At 36.1% G+C, this 17,249-nt stretch overlaps 1 protein-coding gene across 1 annotated transcript in view; it reads right to left on the bottom strand.

The window, feature by feature from the left end:
- The window catches only part of HECTD2 (HECT domain E3 ubiquitin protein ligase 2), a 41,125-nt gene that overhangs the window by 21,709 nt on the left and 2,167 nt on the right, over window positions 1-17,249 (bottom strand). Inside the window, exons 3-10 of the mRNA XM_061459178.1 lie at window positions 13,186-13,315; window positions 8,042-8,180; window positions 5,539-5,641; window positions 4,536-4,625; window positions 3,894-3,958; window positions 3,008-3,053; window positions 1,887-1,996; window positions 362-510 (exon numbers count right to left, since the gene is read on the bottom strand). Coding sequence (XP_061315162.1) covers window positions 362-510; window positions 1,887-1,996; window positions 3,008-3,053; window positions 3,894-3,958; window positions 4,536-4,625; window positions 5,539-5,641; window positions 8,042-8,180; window positions 13,186-13,315 — 832 coding nt within the window. The remainder of the gene's footprint in view (window positions 1-361; window positions 511-1,886; window positions 1,997-3,007; window positions 3,054-3,893; window positions 3,959-4,535; window positions 4,626-5,538; window positions 5,642-8,041; window positions 8,181-13,185; window positions 13,316-17,249) is intronic.

Genomic DNA, 17,249 nt, shown 5'->3' on the forward strand with positions numbered 1-17,249 from the left:
AGCCACTTACAGAAGAAATTCTGGGAATTACACACAACAGTTTCTTTTACAAAACTAAGGGAAACCCTAAGCATCGGTTACTTCCATGGACTTTTGTTTGAATGATGAGCACTTGTTACAGGAAAATTATGCATAGCAATTACCCTTTACCAGAAAACAACTACAAATACTTCCCAATAGAAGATGCCTTTTGTTGTTTATTACTTTTTGGCATATTATTGTAGTTTGTACTGTGCCACTATCATTGTCAATCTCACCCAGAAGAGGAATAAACTATTCCTCCTCATATGTATACACATACAAAGAAATATACATATATATCCACATACATATGCATATACAGTTCAAGCAAAATACCTACTAAATAAACCCAAGACTTTGGCTGCTGATGGAATCCACCAGGTACATTTCACCATAGGTGGAAACTCTTCAGGTTTTGCAGGAAACAAGCGTAAAGAAATAAATTGCAGTAACCTGTCCACCAGCTGCTTGAACCTCTTCTGCGAAATCCTAAAACAAATGTGTTGCAGTTACTCTCACGTGATCACTGTCCACACTAGGGCTTTTATTATCAGATTTCAATTTTATTTTTTAAAGAACATGCCCTATACGTAAAAACAAATGCCAAATATAAAGTTTAAGAAGCATGCTTTTAAACACTGATACACAGCAGTGCTCTTCATCAGTGCACCGCTAAGCTTTTTAATGCCTGTGACTTGAAAAAAACCCACCAAAATGCAGTAGAATCATTAGTTCTTGACTTTTAGTAAACAAAAAGAAAACAAAACTCCTTAGCTATTTCAATCCACAATCTGAATAGTGAAGAAGTCTGATTTTTTTTTTTTTGAGACACTTGGTCCTATTGAACAAAGAACGGAAACTACTGAAGCTTGTGACAAGTGCACATTTTAAATTATGTGCACCAGTTCCATATCACAACAATACACATGTGTACATGTATTAGAGAATGCTTTTGTAAATAAGAGCTCTCTTATTTTAATGGTTTAGACTTCTGATACATGTTTTAAAAATAAAAATATTGATATGCCTATTGCATCCCTAATCAAGGGGGTAAACATCATTTGTAAACACTGATACAAATGAAATAATATCACATATTTAAGCAAATATAGACATATTAGAGGGTAGGGAGAGGGGAATATAATTTCCAACCTTGCAGGTAAGAAAATCCTTTATTAACAGATTCCCTTAAAGGTCAGGGAATTGTGAATATGGCCATTCAAATTTTTCATTTTTACACCACACTGAAATTTTTGCACAATTATTATGAGGAAGGCAACCAGCATACCAATTCTTAAAACCTGCTCTTTGGGTAGTTACCCCATATGACTTTGTTAGTGACGTGCTATTAAGAATTACTTGAATTAATTAAAAAAATCTAATGCCCTAACTACAGTCTCTCACCACTTCCATTACACTATGAAGCAGGGACTTGATTTGATTTGTGAATTTCATAAAACACAGTAAAGTTACAGTATCTTCTGCAAATTATCCAAGACATATCTTTATTTACACAAAGATCTTAAAGATGTTTGTATTTATAATAGCATTTAAACATATACCTAAAAAATTTACATACATAAGTATTTTGCATGTGTTACAGAAAAATAACTTTAAAAAGTTATTTTGGAATGAAGGCTATTTTGCATATTCATTTTTATACATTATGTACAGTTTGCATCTATAAATCAGTATCACTTAGTGGACTATGCCCAAATGTACTTTGAAAACAACAAAAACAATCTCTGTACTCAATTAAATTAACTTTCATGTGATTTATAAAACAGTCAACATCAATGGAAATACAGTAACAATTGTAATCCTAAAAATGGAATTTTTATTTTTATTTTTTTAATTTTTTTTACTTTTTAGACCAGTGCACTAGGAAATGATGGTCAGCTTCTGTTAAGGCTGCTATCTGTCTTAGCAAGTGAGCATAGATGACATAAGTAGAAGTGTTACTAAATTGAGGATTCTGAAAAAGATTAAAAAAATGTGTTAGGTTAATAAACTGCAGAAAGGGAAAGAAGTCATTAGGAATTTTTCTTATGTTTGTTCTTGTTCAAATGAAAACTACATATCTTCTATCTTGTAAAAGTATGTTTTTTTTTTCTTTTCTTGTTTTAGTTTCAAAAGAAAGCCCAAAGGTAATAAAGGCAGTACCCAACAGATTTTTCTGGATTATCATTTAATGCACAGCACATACATTATACTCCTCTGAGTGATGTGCTTTCCATCTAAGTAATAAGGATTCTCATAGCTCCTGTCTTCCTGCATATCAGTCCAAACCTATTTTCTCTTATGTATGAGTTAACACATTCCTACTTTTCAGCAGGATATATCCCTTGTAATTCACAGCTAGCATACCACCCCAGAAAACTATTGTCTCAAAAAATTAAATTACCATCTAATCATCTCAAATAGCAGCAGAAATCTCTCCTTGTGTGGAGAGATGTTATCTACACTTGTAAAATTTAAAGGGCAAATTTGCTACAAATGCAAATCAAATATAATAGTAAAGGTAATACCCTAACACAGGCAGAAATCAGACAATGTAGCCAGTCAGACTGGCGAGAGTCTACTGGATATAATGCAATTCTGGAGAAAGTTACAGCAATATAAAAAAGTGCATATACTGAAACTTTCTGGAAAGATCAGTGTTACAGAATAACAGTAAGGCAAATCTAGGAACAAGGAAAAAAGAACAAATAATCTGCTAAAACATTTGTTTTTCCAACCCACAAAATGACAGGAAACAATTACATGTCTGTTACTTCATAGTTTTAACCTATGTAACATTTCCCCATCAACTATATTCCATCAAGCTCCCATTCCCATCATGCATACCCTAAACTTCTTCTCTATTTTAATGCATTCTTATAACAGGAAATTAAATGTGAAGTATCTTTTTTTGCAGAGTATACTGGTTTATAGATTATACACTAAGCAGACATACACTTAAATAAAAATATTGTATTTTTCTTACCTGTAGAAGTATACAGTATGCTCTAAGATCATCTTTTGTTCGTGGCCTGTGAATGAACGAAATAATAAGCAGAACTATATGTATACATGATATACACAAAGAGCCATGAAATCATGCACCTACAATTTAACTTTGCTTTGCAGAAGTGTTTATTTGCCTTATGCTTGATATTTCCTGTCAGAATTATTATACACTTCTTCCACTGCAGACTCTGTACTTCTTGGTGTTTATCTGTTTCAAGGCTTTTACATTACCAAATGCAGCAACAGCACAGAAAAAGCACTATAAGATAGAGAAAGGAACAGCCAAAGGTTGGGTCACAGGCGAGTCACAACAAGGCACTGACACTTGCCGTATCTTTTCATGAATCAAACTCCATTCTCATTTCTCTTGCCTCTTGCAAAAATGTTGTCATCTCCAAATCATCTGCCTTTGGGCTATCCCTTTCTGCATCCTGCACTGCCTTTTCCATGCTGGTGCCACACTTGAACAGTATTGTGAAGTAAACTTTGGATCAAGGAATTACCTAGGTTAAAATGACCTAGTTGCTGTTGGAGGGTGAGCAGGGAGAATATATTTTACTTTAGATAAATTCCTTAACTCATCTCACAGTTCAGACGCTCAAAAGATTGCCCTGGCAACAGGCAGCTGAGATTTTGTGGAGGAATGTATTGCTGGGCCTGGGTCTGCCCCTCAGGGGTTGAATGTCAGCTTAGAGAGTTCAAGATATATTTCAGCATATTTGCCTGCCAAAAGGAGACAAGTTCTTAAGAGTCAAACAAGTTGTATCAAATCATATTACTTCTTTAGCTAAAAGAATAAAAACAAAACGTGTATCAACTTTAAGTGCTGACACAGCACTGAAGCAAGCACTTGTTATAATTACCCTGTCCATTCTTGTAGCAGACCATTAATTACTCCTTTTAGGACTGATTTCTGAACATCTTGAGGCTATGGAAGAAAGAAAGGAAAAATCATATCTCATGTAATTATATATATGCTATACAATGTACTGTATGTACAAGCAAGCTTGTTTTGCTTGTGATTCAAGCCAGCCAAGAAATCTTTGCATTATGATACCATACTCCTAAGTATCTTTCCTCGCAGACTATTAGCTGAGGCCTGGAGTTGTGTCAATGACTGCTTTCAATGATTTAAACAACTTCAAAAATGTAAATATAATTTCTAAATTACTCCCATCCTTTGTTGAGTAGGCACAGTACCTACTTTTTACTACCCCATCCTCACTTTTTCCTTATTTCCCAACATGCAGTGTCCCATCAGTCATGTTATATCCTGCAAGCAGTCTTCGAGATCTAGCACAGTACAAGCTGTTCATTACTAGTAGCAAAAATATCCCCTTTACTATAGCCGTTTTCACGACTCTGGTAATTCTCATGGGGCCATTTTAAGTATGTTTTGAGAGATTCTTCAGAAAAACTTTTGGTATAAATTGCTTCTTAGCATATTTCTTTGCTGAAATAATTGCTACAATGTTTTAGAACATGAACTCTTTCCTTCTACTTACAGTATTTAATAAGGCATCATAAACAACATTCACAAAATTTGCATCAATTCCAGAGTCTTCAGTGGTATTAAATGGAGAATTGGCATCTTTCTGTAAGTTAGACAATACGTGAAGCAATTTGATTTTGAAATGTTTTGAATATTTTAGCTATCTTTGAGAAATAAAAGTTTAACAGCAAGCTTAAACAAAACACAGATGTAATTATTTTTCTTATCAAACCCTTAAGAATCTAAGATGCTTTTATTAATATGTAAAGGATGTAACTAAACAACAGTAATCATACACATTGGCAATATTAATGTAACACCATTATCATATCATTCTATTTTCATAATGTAAGAGGGTTTCAAATAATGAATTACATAAAATTTTCATTTTTCGTCTTTATTGTTGATCTATTATCAGACAAGAGCAATAAGGTCATAAGCATTCAATATTTGTTAAGTAACTAGAAGTCACAGCTTATTTTGTCTAGGGTCAGGCACTACTGTCCATATTAAATACCATAAGCATATTTTGCTCTGTAACAGGCAGGAAATATTAATTTAGCATGAATTCAGAAAGTTTTCAGACATGAATATGATCTTTCCCAAGGAAAACTGAGGATGCCATCACAACACAAGAACAGCTATATTACTTGAACCCATATCACATGTGTTTTGGCAACAGGGAATTTCTGTTTCCAGATTTGCCTGGGTCTCCATATTTGCTGCATGTTTTTAAACTGTAGTTTGTGCAAAAATCATCTACACAGCCATACTGCCACAAAACGAACTACATACTGGAATTTTAAAGTTCCACATATATTTGAAATAGAGTCGCTTAAACTGGAATCTATAAATCAATGCAATAACAATTGTCTACCAAAGACAGGTGAGATTGTGACAAAACGATCTTAGCAGCCTTGAATAAGTAGCTACAAGCCCTTAACTGACATTTTTGTAAACAATTCAAAGATACAAAGCACTGCAAGTACTAAAGAGTATTATGAATTATTTTCTACCTTAAATGCAGCGTTTATCTCCAAGAAAGAATCAAATGTTGTAGTATAAAAATCGTGTACAGCTTTCCAATCTCCTGATGACTTAGCCTTTTCAACATCATCCCTAGAAAGGATATAGTAAAATATTGATAATAGAAGGATTCAATCTTTCCAACCTTCCCACTTAGACTTTACACTGCACTGTAACTCTAAGCTTTCCTCAGTAAGCACACTTAGAAGAGAGACAGGTATAATATCACTACTTTGCTAACATCTTCCTTGTCATTTTAAGATCATGGTATTACAAGAGAACAAAAGCATAGTTTGTGTTTGATACACCTGAGCAATGTCTTTTATTCAAAATGTTAATTCATGGTGTCACAGTTCAGTATGTCAAGACAAATAATTAGCAAAACAGAATTATGCTGAAAACACACTGACATGATAAAATTTCTAACTAGTTTATTAAAAGCTCCTTAAGTAGTCAAATCAACTCTCATTTGTTCAAAATATTATTTCTCTTCTTTGTATGCAACTGTACACATCTCCTAAGGGACTCTTTAAGTATTGGACCTTAAAGTAAGTATCTGTATATGAACTTTTGTACAATACCATGCATTTAAAATAAACAAACAAGCCCCAAACAACCTTTAATGCAGATTTTTTAGCTATCTACAGTGCTGGTGATACAAATCCCAGCTGGATTCCCCCAAGTAATTTCTTAGTACTAGATACTAGTATCTAGATACTAGATATTAAAAGTACTAGATACTTAGTACTAGATACTAAGCACTAGATACTTAGTACTAGATCTAGTATCTAGATACTAAAAAATAAACATCAGTGGACATACCAAAGATGTTAATAACTTTTTAATACTTTATTTGAAAGAATAAAATTGTTGGTAATTACTTAATTAAGCAGCAGTCAATCAATACAAAAAACCTGAATATAGAAAAAACATCAGCTCTTCAGATCACTCAAATACCAACATAGGATCGCCTCTCATCAAGCTGTAATACCCGTTTCCTTTTCCACCAAATACACACACTGAGTAATCAGAAAGCATTCCTTTCCTCACTGACTGCACAAAATTTCAAACACGGAAAAGAGCAGTAAAGAGTATATGCTCATACGCTTCTTAGAGCAACTGTGATATTTTCTTAAATTTTTTTTTTGTCCCCATCTGTTTGAAAAAATAGAAGAATCAGGCTTCTTCCTGGGAATACTTCTCCCCATTCTTTGATGAAGATAATTCTACTGTAAAACACTTGAGGGTATTACAGAGCATAATGCTGCTCTGTGGGTGCTAAGGCTAAAAAAAAAAACAACAAAACAAACACCATACTTCCGATGAATTAGTAAATACTCACCTAAGAATACTCTAAGAACATATCCACACTAAAGAAACACTGCCAATATATGTCCATGTATTGCAGGCAGGATTCCCTAGTACAGACACACTTGATGCCATTAGGTTTTCCACAAAGTTACGCCATTTCCACAAATGACAGTGTCAACATCATAATTTTGGGGGACTTATGTGAAACAGAGAAAAAAAGTTCCCTATTGCCTTGCGTCCACAACAAATCAAGCAAAGCTAGCAAAACTCTCTAGTGTACACCTGACATCATGGAAACAAGCTCTACTAGTTAAGAGCAACTCAGGTGATTTCACTGGGGACTCATGCTAGCCCAGCTCAGCCAATCAAGCATCATTGCTGAGTATCATCAACAGAGCTGAAAGAAATCTAATGCAGATACAGTTTTGATTAAGGGTCTGTACTGATTTGGAAAAACAGAAGTGGAACACCAGACACTATTTCACATCAATTTTACTTCTAGCTAAATCACTGTTATAAGGCAGCAGCATAAATATTGTGTACACAGACTAGTTAATCTTAAAACTTTTTACTTAGACAAACTTAAAGCATAGGGAATCTCAAAAGTGCTAGAATAGCTTATGCTGCTTATGTGATCACAAAAGCAGCAAGGATATGTGAAAAAAAGTTTTTGCCATAAAACTAATATTGAAAATTAACCCTCTAACATAAAGCATGAACAGTGCAGTCCATGTAATCACCACTCGGTCCTCAAGTACATTGTTATACATTCAAGTAACTGATGTGCAGTGCTTCAAAGACTGAGAATGCACAGTACCTCAAAAGACACACCAAACTGGCAGTGCAAATAAAACATTAGGATTGAAAGGGATTTTCTAGCCCACAATATGCCATACATGGGGTTTTTTTAAACTAAACATCCCCTGAATGTCAGTAACCGAATTTCTAACTCTGAAGTACAACCTTTGCCATTTCTTGAACAGAACAACACTTCAAACTACAGAAAGTATTTTGGTAATTTTCACAGTAAGTTATCAATCCCACCATCACAACCCAACTACCTGTCAGCCTTACTAAACTGTCTCCTCATTTGTGATTAACAAAATCTACTGTATGAATCAGGACAACACAAAGCAAGTTCAAAGGGATAAAGTATGCTTTCAGAAACACAGGGTGACTTACTGAAAATCCTTCACAGTTTTGGTTCGGATAGGAAGGGAACGTTCAGGAGGAATTGGTGCTTTCAGTTCTTGGGGTAGTGTGTCTATAGAGATGCGCTGCTTTTGTCGTACATCGAGGCATATAGGTGGTAAGTCTCTCACTTGTAAAAAAAAACCCAATAAATAAAATGCAATCATATGCAGTTAGTAAAATACAGCTATAAAGAAACTAGGAAAAAAAAGAAAATTCACACTGATTAATTCTACAACTTTAAACCCCAACTCATCCAAATACTTTCTGTACTATGTGCTCAGACCAGACATGATAGAAACTTCAACTAATTGAATGGAAATACAAACTTCGAAACAAAAACCATGCCCTGAGTTTGTAGCTATATCTTTGTGAACAATGGGTGGAGAAAATTGGCCAGTTTGCCTCTTACCTAAGGTCTTCTGAAAGAAGGGACTCTACTATTTTATAAATGAGCTTTTCCACCCAGTTGCAAACAAATGATTTGCTTATTACAAAAAAAAAAGAAAAAAGAAAGAAAACCAAGACACATTTTCACAACAGAATTGCTGACATGCTGCTGTCAAACAAACAAAAAAAAAAGGGGGGGGGGGAAGGCTGGTGGTCTGTGTTCCAACTCATTATTTGGAAAAATAGCAAAATATTGTACTTACATAAACTTACATAAGACACATAGATATTACACCAGTAACACACACTGGTATGCATACAGCAGTATTCATATCACACGAGAAAACCTCAAGTTTCTTTCACATATACTTTCCCCATGTATACTTTCACTTTTAGAAATGAGTGGTGCAGGATTTTCTTTAAATCTATTGTAGCTGTAGATACTCAACCTTCTGAACATAAAGCCAAGTGCCTTCTAAAGTCAAATGCATAAAGTGCCTATTCTAAACATCACATCTACCTGTGAACATGAGGAAGTCAAGCAAAGCAAGTTACAACACAATTACAATAAAATAAATTTTTAAAAAAAGAAAAAAGGATGTTATGAACTACAGCATTAACCCAGAGTGATCCTGTTATGCTTGCTATTTGAAAGGCAAACAGAGCAATCCATGAGTGATAGCTATTAGTCATGAATAATAGCGTTGTCCATTATTGCATTTATAATATGCATTGTAAACATTGTAACACACAAACTGTAACACTGGTGATCCCTACACCTAACGAAAATCTCAAGCACAACCACACCAAAGTCCAACTATTTTCTGAGGTAAAAGTTTGTCTACACTGATATATTAATTTTACCTAGAGCTGACTGTGAATCATCTAAAACCTCCTAAAGCAATCTCTCCAATAAATTAAACGGGAAATATAAGTTTTCTGTCTTGCAGAGAATTATTGCTGAAACAGAAGCATCTGGAAACAATTCTCAATAAATCTGTCTGCCTATTCTAAGTACAAGTAGCAGTGCTTTAAAAGATCTTTCTATTCTACACCTTTCTATTTGATTTGAGAATGTCGTATTAGGTTTATCTAGGTTTATGTGGCAAGGTTTTGGCAGCAGGGCGGCTGCAGGGGTGGCCTACGTGAGAGGACATGGGGCTACCTCTACATGAGACACAGCCACCTACAAAACACTTTGGCTACCAGTGGCCAAAGCTGAGCCCCTCAGCTTTGAGGGGCTCAGCTCAGCCTTTTTTTTCAGTGGTACTCATAGCACCTCTGTGATAATAACAGTAAAAAACACTGCACAGCAGCTGAAAGAGAGGAAGAATTGGAGGGGAAGGCGGGCCAGAGGGGATAAACCTCCCTGCAGACACCTAGCTCAGTGGAGAAGGGGAGGAGGTGTTCCAGGCACTGGAGGCAGGGATTCCCGTGGAGAAGACCACACTGAAGCACTGTCTCCCTGCAGCCCATGGAGGACCACAGTGGAGCACACAACCACCTGCAGCCCATGGAGAGCCCATGCCTGCACAGGCTGCTGGCAGGAACTGTGGCACTGAAGGAGTGTACCCTGTGGAAAGGGCCCACATTGGAGCAGCTAGTTCTTGAAGAAGTGCAGCTCATGAGAAGGACCTGTGTTAGAAAAGTCTGGTAAAAGACTGTATCCCATGGGAGAAACCCCATGCTGGATAAGGGTAACTGTGTGAGAAGTGAGTCACAGAGATGAAATTTTATGAGCTGACTGCAACACCCATTCCTCACCTCCTTGTGCTTTTCCCTTGGCAGAAAGGAAGTAAAAGAATAGGAAACAAAGGGCTAAAGCCTGGGAAGAAGGAATTTTCAGTTTTGTTTAACTGGCAATAAATTCATATCCTCAAGTCAACTCTGTTTTGCCTGTGACAGTAATTAGAAAGTGGACTCCCTGTATTGATCTCAACTCATGAGCTTTTTCATCTTATTTTCTCCACACATCCTGATTAGGAGGGGAAGTGATAGAGCAGCTTGGTGGGTGTCTAGCAGCCAGCCAAGGTAAACCCACCAAAACCATGAAAAAATATTCCAATACAGTATACACAAACATCCATTTTTTACTGACAGTGTCTTCCCAAATATCCTTAAAATGCTTTTTTAGTCTGATTTATGCTGCATGTTTTAAAAGTATTTATATGAATTATGACATATGTTTGGGATAAAAGGTACTATATAAAATAAAGATGTCTTCAGAAGTCAAACATACTAAACTAAAATCCTGTATGAATTTCTAAGAACCCTCTAAGCCTTTTTCAAGAGTTGTTTTTTAAAATTAACATCAAAGTAGTATTACTACTCTCCTGCCTCCTCCTTTTATCACAGTGGGGAAATAAATGCTAACAAAATCCCCAAACCCAAAGGCAGATTCTTTTCACTCATGCTAATGACAGGGATACTGCCATTGTGACTTAACACAGACACCATTCATCAGATGATAATAGATCAGAGCTGCCCTCAATCCCCTGAGTATGGCATCAATTATAGATATGGAACCTTGCCCACTCTCACAGCAGGAATTTAAAGCTATTTAAAGAGAAGAGCAGCAATTTAAAAAACAAAGTGGACATATAGGTACTAGATTAATTCAAAGTGTCAAACAATCCTGCCATGCAAGTGCTGGCTATTGCACAACATTATCTGAAAGCAGGATGGGCTGACTTAAAAGAAATGAATACTACATTCTATTTTCATACTCCGAAAAACATAACTAATTTCCATTTAGCTCTCATTCTGTCTTCTCAATTTTAAATTGATTAAACATTGAATTATAACCAGCTGAATACACTGAAATGAGGAAAATATTCTCTCCACATCTGTAGAAGAGAGAGCTGCTGACAGAAGCTGTTTCTCATTTCAGTAAATTGAGGCTGCAGGTGCTAAGCTGGCAACATGCACCCTGCCAGTGATGCAATTTTCTTAGAAATATATTCAGCTTAAATTAGATAGACTAAAATGGAATTTTAATAGTATGTTAAATAAATACTGACAACTTCAGTATGTTTTGCCATTATTCAGGTTTATTTGTAAATAGATTTATTTGTTCATCTGACATTCAAAAATGTTAATTAAGATCTGTCACTTGAGTTCCATTGAGGAGAAACTTGAAACTTCGTGTATTAAGCTAATAAGAGCAGTAACACAACATTACAAGACAAGAAAAAGCAATCACTGCTGGCTGTTTGCCTGGTTATATCAACTAAAAAGATTCAGCAATGAATGACTTCTTAGGGAACAATCAAAAACGTTGAGGAAGAAAATCTCATTGATACAAAGCAGAATTGACTGATACAAAGAAATTTAGGGTGAATGAATTTAGAACAGCAGTTATTTTCAGTGACCAACACAGCTGCTGAGAGATGAAAATTTTCAAAGTAAAGCAAACAAATCTTACAAATAAATTTGTAACATTATAAAAGAACTAGATCAATCTAGTTTATATACAAATTTCATACCAGATCACTGTTGCATTAAATTGCTATAACAAGTTTTCTAATCTCTGTGGAAGATGCATAGCAAACAAACATCACCCTAGCCTTCATGCTGTATTTACCAGTACTACTTTTTCTACATTTGTGTTTTTCAATGAAATTAACATTCTTTGAACTCAAGCCTAAAGTATTACCAGTACGTGTTCATATATATACACACATATTGAGAGAGATAGCATGTGTATAAACCCCACCAACCACGCATCATTCCTCAATTTCAGAATAGCAGAAGCAGCATTTTTAGCCAAGAAGTCTGTTTCAGTAATTATTTTCTCCATAGAATACACATATCTCCTCAATAAATTTGAGTGCACCTCGGGCTGTTAGTAAAATAATTTATTTCTATATAGGCAGGTTACCTGGCCTTAGTCTTGTTTCAAACTCACAACAGTCTCTTAATTAATGCCATCTCTTTCTAGCCTCAAATTCATTGAGTGCTATAGAGACTTAGAGAACCAGAGAATAATGAGGCTGAGAGGGATATGCTCAAAGATAAGATCAATACAAAACTGACAAATGCTTGTGCAGTCTTTTATCAACAGTCCCAAGTTACTGAAATTCTGTATCTTAGCCCAAAAATCTAATGAAAAATTCAGGTCTAACCACAACATCATCTAATCAGGCTTCATGACTCTAGCCTTTCCTAATGATTACACAGCTCCACTTTCTATCTCTTCATCAATTACTGTTACTTCATCATACCACAACCACCTTCTTTCTTGCTTTTAAAGCTCTTCAGAAATTAACAATCTTTGCCTGTGAATTTTATTTTGTGTCATCACTGGCCTTCATTTTCAGTGAAGAACAGCAATTCTCAGCAACTGTCTCGCTTAAAAGCCCTAGATCCCTCATCCCTGCCATCCTTCAGAATGTGATGGAAAGATTTTCTTCACTTAACTTCTGACACAATTTTTAGGGAAATTGTCATCTGCCTGCAGTTAGACAAACTCAGATGCACTCCTGAATCTGTAACTTTCTTTAAACTTCAGATGATTATTTCATCCTGCAGGTCTATTTCTTTTTCTTATCCAAATTGTCTCTATGACATAAACTTTACAGAGGATGAACTATCACATTTATCACTTCCTGTACACCATACAGCACACGTACATTAATAAAATCTATATTTATAGATTTTTCTGGCACTACAATACAAATATTGGCAGAACACAGAGCACCTTCTTAAATTGGTAACTAAGTAACACAGGGCTTTTATTCTCTTACCATTTTTGATGTTGGGTATAACAAGTTGCGTAGGAGAATTTCTGTTTCCGATGCCTTCTTTCTTTTGGTTGATAGTTGTGATGAAATTGCTGAAAGTCGAAAACTGATTTTTGGCTCCTCTCTCCAACCCCTGTAATTAAGATGACAGCATGCTATAAAAGGCTAATACATGACTACAAGGGTAATCTTACTCATGAGGTATTACACAGAATATTTAAATACTTTTTATCTCGCAGTCGGTATGGTAAAACTTAAATAAGACATAAATAAGGATTCTGCAAGTTTGTTTCAAATTGAATCAGGAGAAATACCATAAAATTCCCTTTTACTACATTCAAAAACTTAAATATTAGTTTGCAGGATACGAAGATATCCTTGGATTACTGTGAGGAAAACACAATACAATTAAAATGCTTTCAACAGCATCCTAACTTTCTGTATTCTAATTTCTAACTACTTTTATATTCCTCACTACATCCAGCTCAGTTTATACTGATGAAAGCGTTACATACTCCTTTTCCCAAATAACCCTAATATACTGAAGTAGTTAAGACAAATTTCCCAAGACTTGAAATGTGGGGCCACAAATTCTCTGTGAGCTAACTTGATAATAAAATTTAAATACTAGCTATGTGTGTAAACACCCCTAATTGTTCAAAATTAGCAGCACCAGCTGCCACTGAAAAAAGGCCAGTCAACAAACATTCACGAACACTGCTAAAAACACCTGCTTGAGTATCTCTGTGCGCTGCCACCAAGGAGTCTCTGCACAAGCCTTTGCTAAGAAGTGTTGAGCCCTAATATGTTTTAATATATAGAAGTGAAATCACACAACAGTCTTCCAGAGGATAATCAGTCTGTTTGATACTGACTGCTATTAGATACAGCTATTTACTCTGGAGAATTTGCTAAGCATTGGAGGGTTAAGTGACAGAAGTCACATGATGGAGATTTCAATTTCCGCCTCAGCTCCAAGTCATCAGGTTGATATCAGGCAAAGGCAGATCAACTCAAGAATATATACAGACTCTCCCCGCACATCATGATTTTCAGCCTTACAATAAGGTAAAGATTCATTTGCTTGATATCTACTATCTGTGCTCCCAGCTAGGGAAAAAAAAAAGTTTTCATGCAAATCAAAACTGTAATTCCCCAAATGAGAATAAAAAATCTAGAATAATTAACATAATATTCTATCATTTTTTTAAACCCATACATTTCCCTTTTCCCTTAAGTGTAGTAAATTTAGACTAAGACATGCCATCAGAGCTCTGAGGAAAGTACTTCACTTCCACCAGAACATCCTGAAATATGACCAGGAAGGTAATAACACAGCCCATAAACCTGCCACACCACAGTGTACGCAAGCTGGTACACTGCCAGGAATTTTAAATTACTGTGGCACAACCAACCATTTTTCCATGGCTTATAACTCTGCAAATTAGAAATTTGAGCAACCAGCAGGACTTCTGCCTTTAAAAATCCCAAGTTTCAATTTTTAGCTCCAAATTCCTTCTATGCAACAAACATTCAAAAATAAAATGTAATTACTGCTATAATTTTCACATTTTTTTAATTATTATTATTCTATAACCTTTGAAAATGTCATTAAGATGCTTCTGAGAAAAAAAAATCATGTGGCACATGACTGGAGAAAACCAGACCCTGAATAAACATGCCACGACATGACTGACTAAAAGAGGACTTTTAAATCCAGATCTGAGGTTAGTCTGCTGTGTCATAAAATGTATCCCCTAGGTAAAACCCCCCTGGAGCGCAGACTAGTCTAATTGTGATTAACAGGGAAGAGTTATCACAGATAATTGAGAAAAGGAGCTTTTATGTAACAGACTTACTGTAACAGCCCTTTTTGACTGACTCTAGAGGTTTTACTCCAGCCACCAAAATAGTATAGACCAGAAAGAACAAAAATTGCACATGCTATTTACCTCCACCATCCTGCTCCAAGTGCAGTTCCAACAATATTAAACAAACACATGGACAAAGGCTGTACTGGAAAGCCCTGGAGGAATACTGGGAAGCTACATGCTCATTAGTGAGGATCTCTGACATCTCTTGGGAGACTAATCTAGGACAGGTGTACAGCACAATGCCATACTTCAAAATTTTGTAGGAGGTCAGTGAGCCTCTAGAGTCCAAGACTCTACATACTTTCATCAGGAAACTGAGCCCCCGCATGAAGAATGAGTATGCTTAGGGGAGTAAGTGGATCAAAGTAATGTTAATGCTCTGTTAATAGCATATTAATAACTCGCAACTCTGATGGCTTTTTAGTGGAAGTTTCCCAAAACATTAAACCCTCCATAACACTGACAAGGGACTAGCATTATACTTCATAAACCTATGCTTTCTATTATTGAAGTTGAACTTGATAGTGAAAGTACGTCACGCAGAAACTGTGCGCCAAAAGCACATACAGAGTGCTTTCTGGGAAAAGGCAAAAGACCACCTAGAAGAGTTTCTTGAAAATCCTACTCTTTAGCCCTAACGTAACTCCCTCAAGACCCATTTACAGGTAGCAAGCAAAGGCCAGTAAGTAGTAAAAGGCTTCCTGTGCAAGCAGACTTGGGGGCTACTCAAGATTACCTAAAGGCAGCTGCCAATGCAACAGCCTATGCAAGAAACAGGATTGTTCCCTTTCACTTTTATCTTGAAAGGTGTAACATAGGACCGGTTTTGCTTTACAGAAGCCTCTACTTATCCCTGCTTACTAGGGGGCAAGTTACTTAGCTTCCTACAAGTTTCTTTTCAGAATCTGAATACTGACCTCGCATCCATTACCCCTTAGAGTGCTGTCTCTAATCACCATCTGGCCCATAAGAAAAGCCTGAACTCCTTGCAGGAGCATCATGTTAATTTATTCATGGACTAATTGAATCTCCACAACTTTCCTTAGAAATAAAAGCCCTCAACCCCACCCCCAATCCTCAATGGCCCTTGGCCCAAAAAAGCCACAGTATGAATGATAATATCAACAGTCACATAATCCCTTTATTCCAATTTGCAGCTAGATGAGACATCTTTCTTGCACATGAACTTCGAAGAAAAGGATTACCACTATTATCTACTGACTTACTAAAATTCTCATTTTTTCCATAGCTATTGTGGAAAAATGGAAACTGCTTAAAGGATGTGTCATACCTTCATGTTGCTTTTGAGGAAGCTCTAGTCATGCTGTGTCAGTGCACAAATCTATGGTCTTTAGTGCACTGTCAAATACACAAAGCCCAGGGAGATGTTCAAAGACCAGGATATCTGAGGCTCACTTCATACATAAACAGGGTATAGTATCTGTATCACCATAGTCATCATGTGTGGCTATACATTTAGAAATAATAGGCAGAGAGAATATGAAAATTAAGGTCACCTGGCATATCACTGTATTTGAACTAGGCATATACTTTTAAAGGAAAGGAAAGGGGGAGGGAAAAAAACATGGACAAGCAAAGATACTTTTTTAAAAAGGCAGGAATTTCCCTCTGTTGTCATCATATTACAAACTCTTCCCTAACTTAACAAGCAGGAAGCTGAGAACGTATTTCCCTCTTTAAAAGTGTTTGAGAGGACTAAGTAACACTCATTTTTTGATGTTCAATCAGAACTTCTAACACAAGAACTTGTGTTGAGATCATGCTATGTATGATGAATCACACAACATACTTCACAAAGCTCTGAAACTGTATGTGTAGGTTGGTCACAACTAGGGTTTAGCAGACCGATAGTCCAACACCTTCTTTGCAGCAACTCCTAAAGGTCTGGCAAAAGTATACCTACATTCCTTTTTTGGTATATTCGGATCAAAACCCTCATTTGCTACAAACACAGAAATCCAGGGCTATGGAGATGTCTATTACATCCGCCGACAAAACTCTCTCTCTCTGTAACATACTGTTAAAACCCATACAGAGCCCTTCACATATCAAAGATCCCACACGCATTAGACAAGCAATTGTGCCTAGCTAGACCTGTGCTCCTCTCCAAAAGGAGAATTTCAACAGCTTATGTCTGTGGACAGCAGCTCAGAGGTACATGAAGAATGGTCA

The sequence above is a fragment of the Pezoporus flaviventris genome, unplaced genomic scaffold (genome assembly GCF_033815535.1).
Source record: "Pezoporus flaviventris isolate CSIRO_AGI_PZ_B2104156 unplaced genomic scaffold, CSIRO_AGI_Pfla_v1 ptg000029l, whole genome shotgun sequence".
In the NCBI taxonomy this organism is placed as follows: Eukaryota; Metazoa; Chordata; class Aves; order Psittaciformes; family Psittacidae; genus Pezoporus; species Pezoporus flaviventris.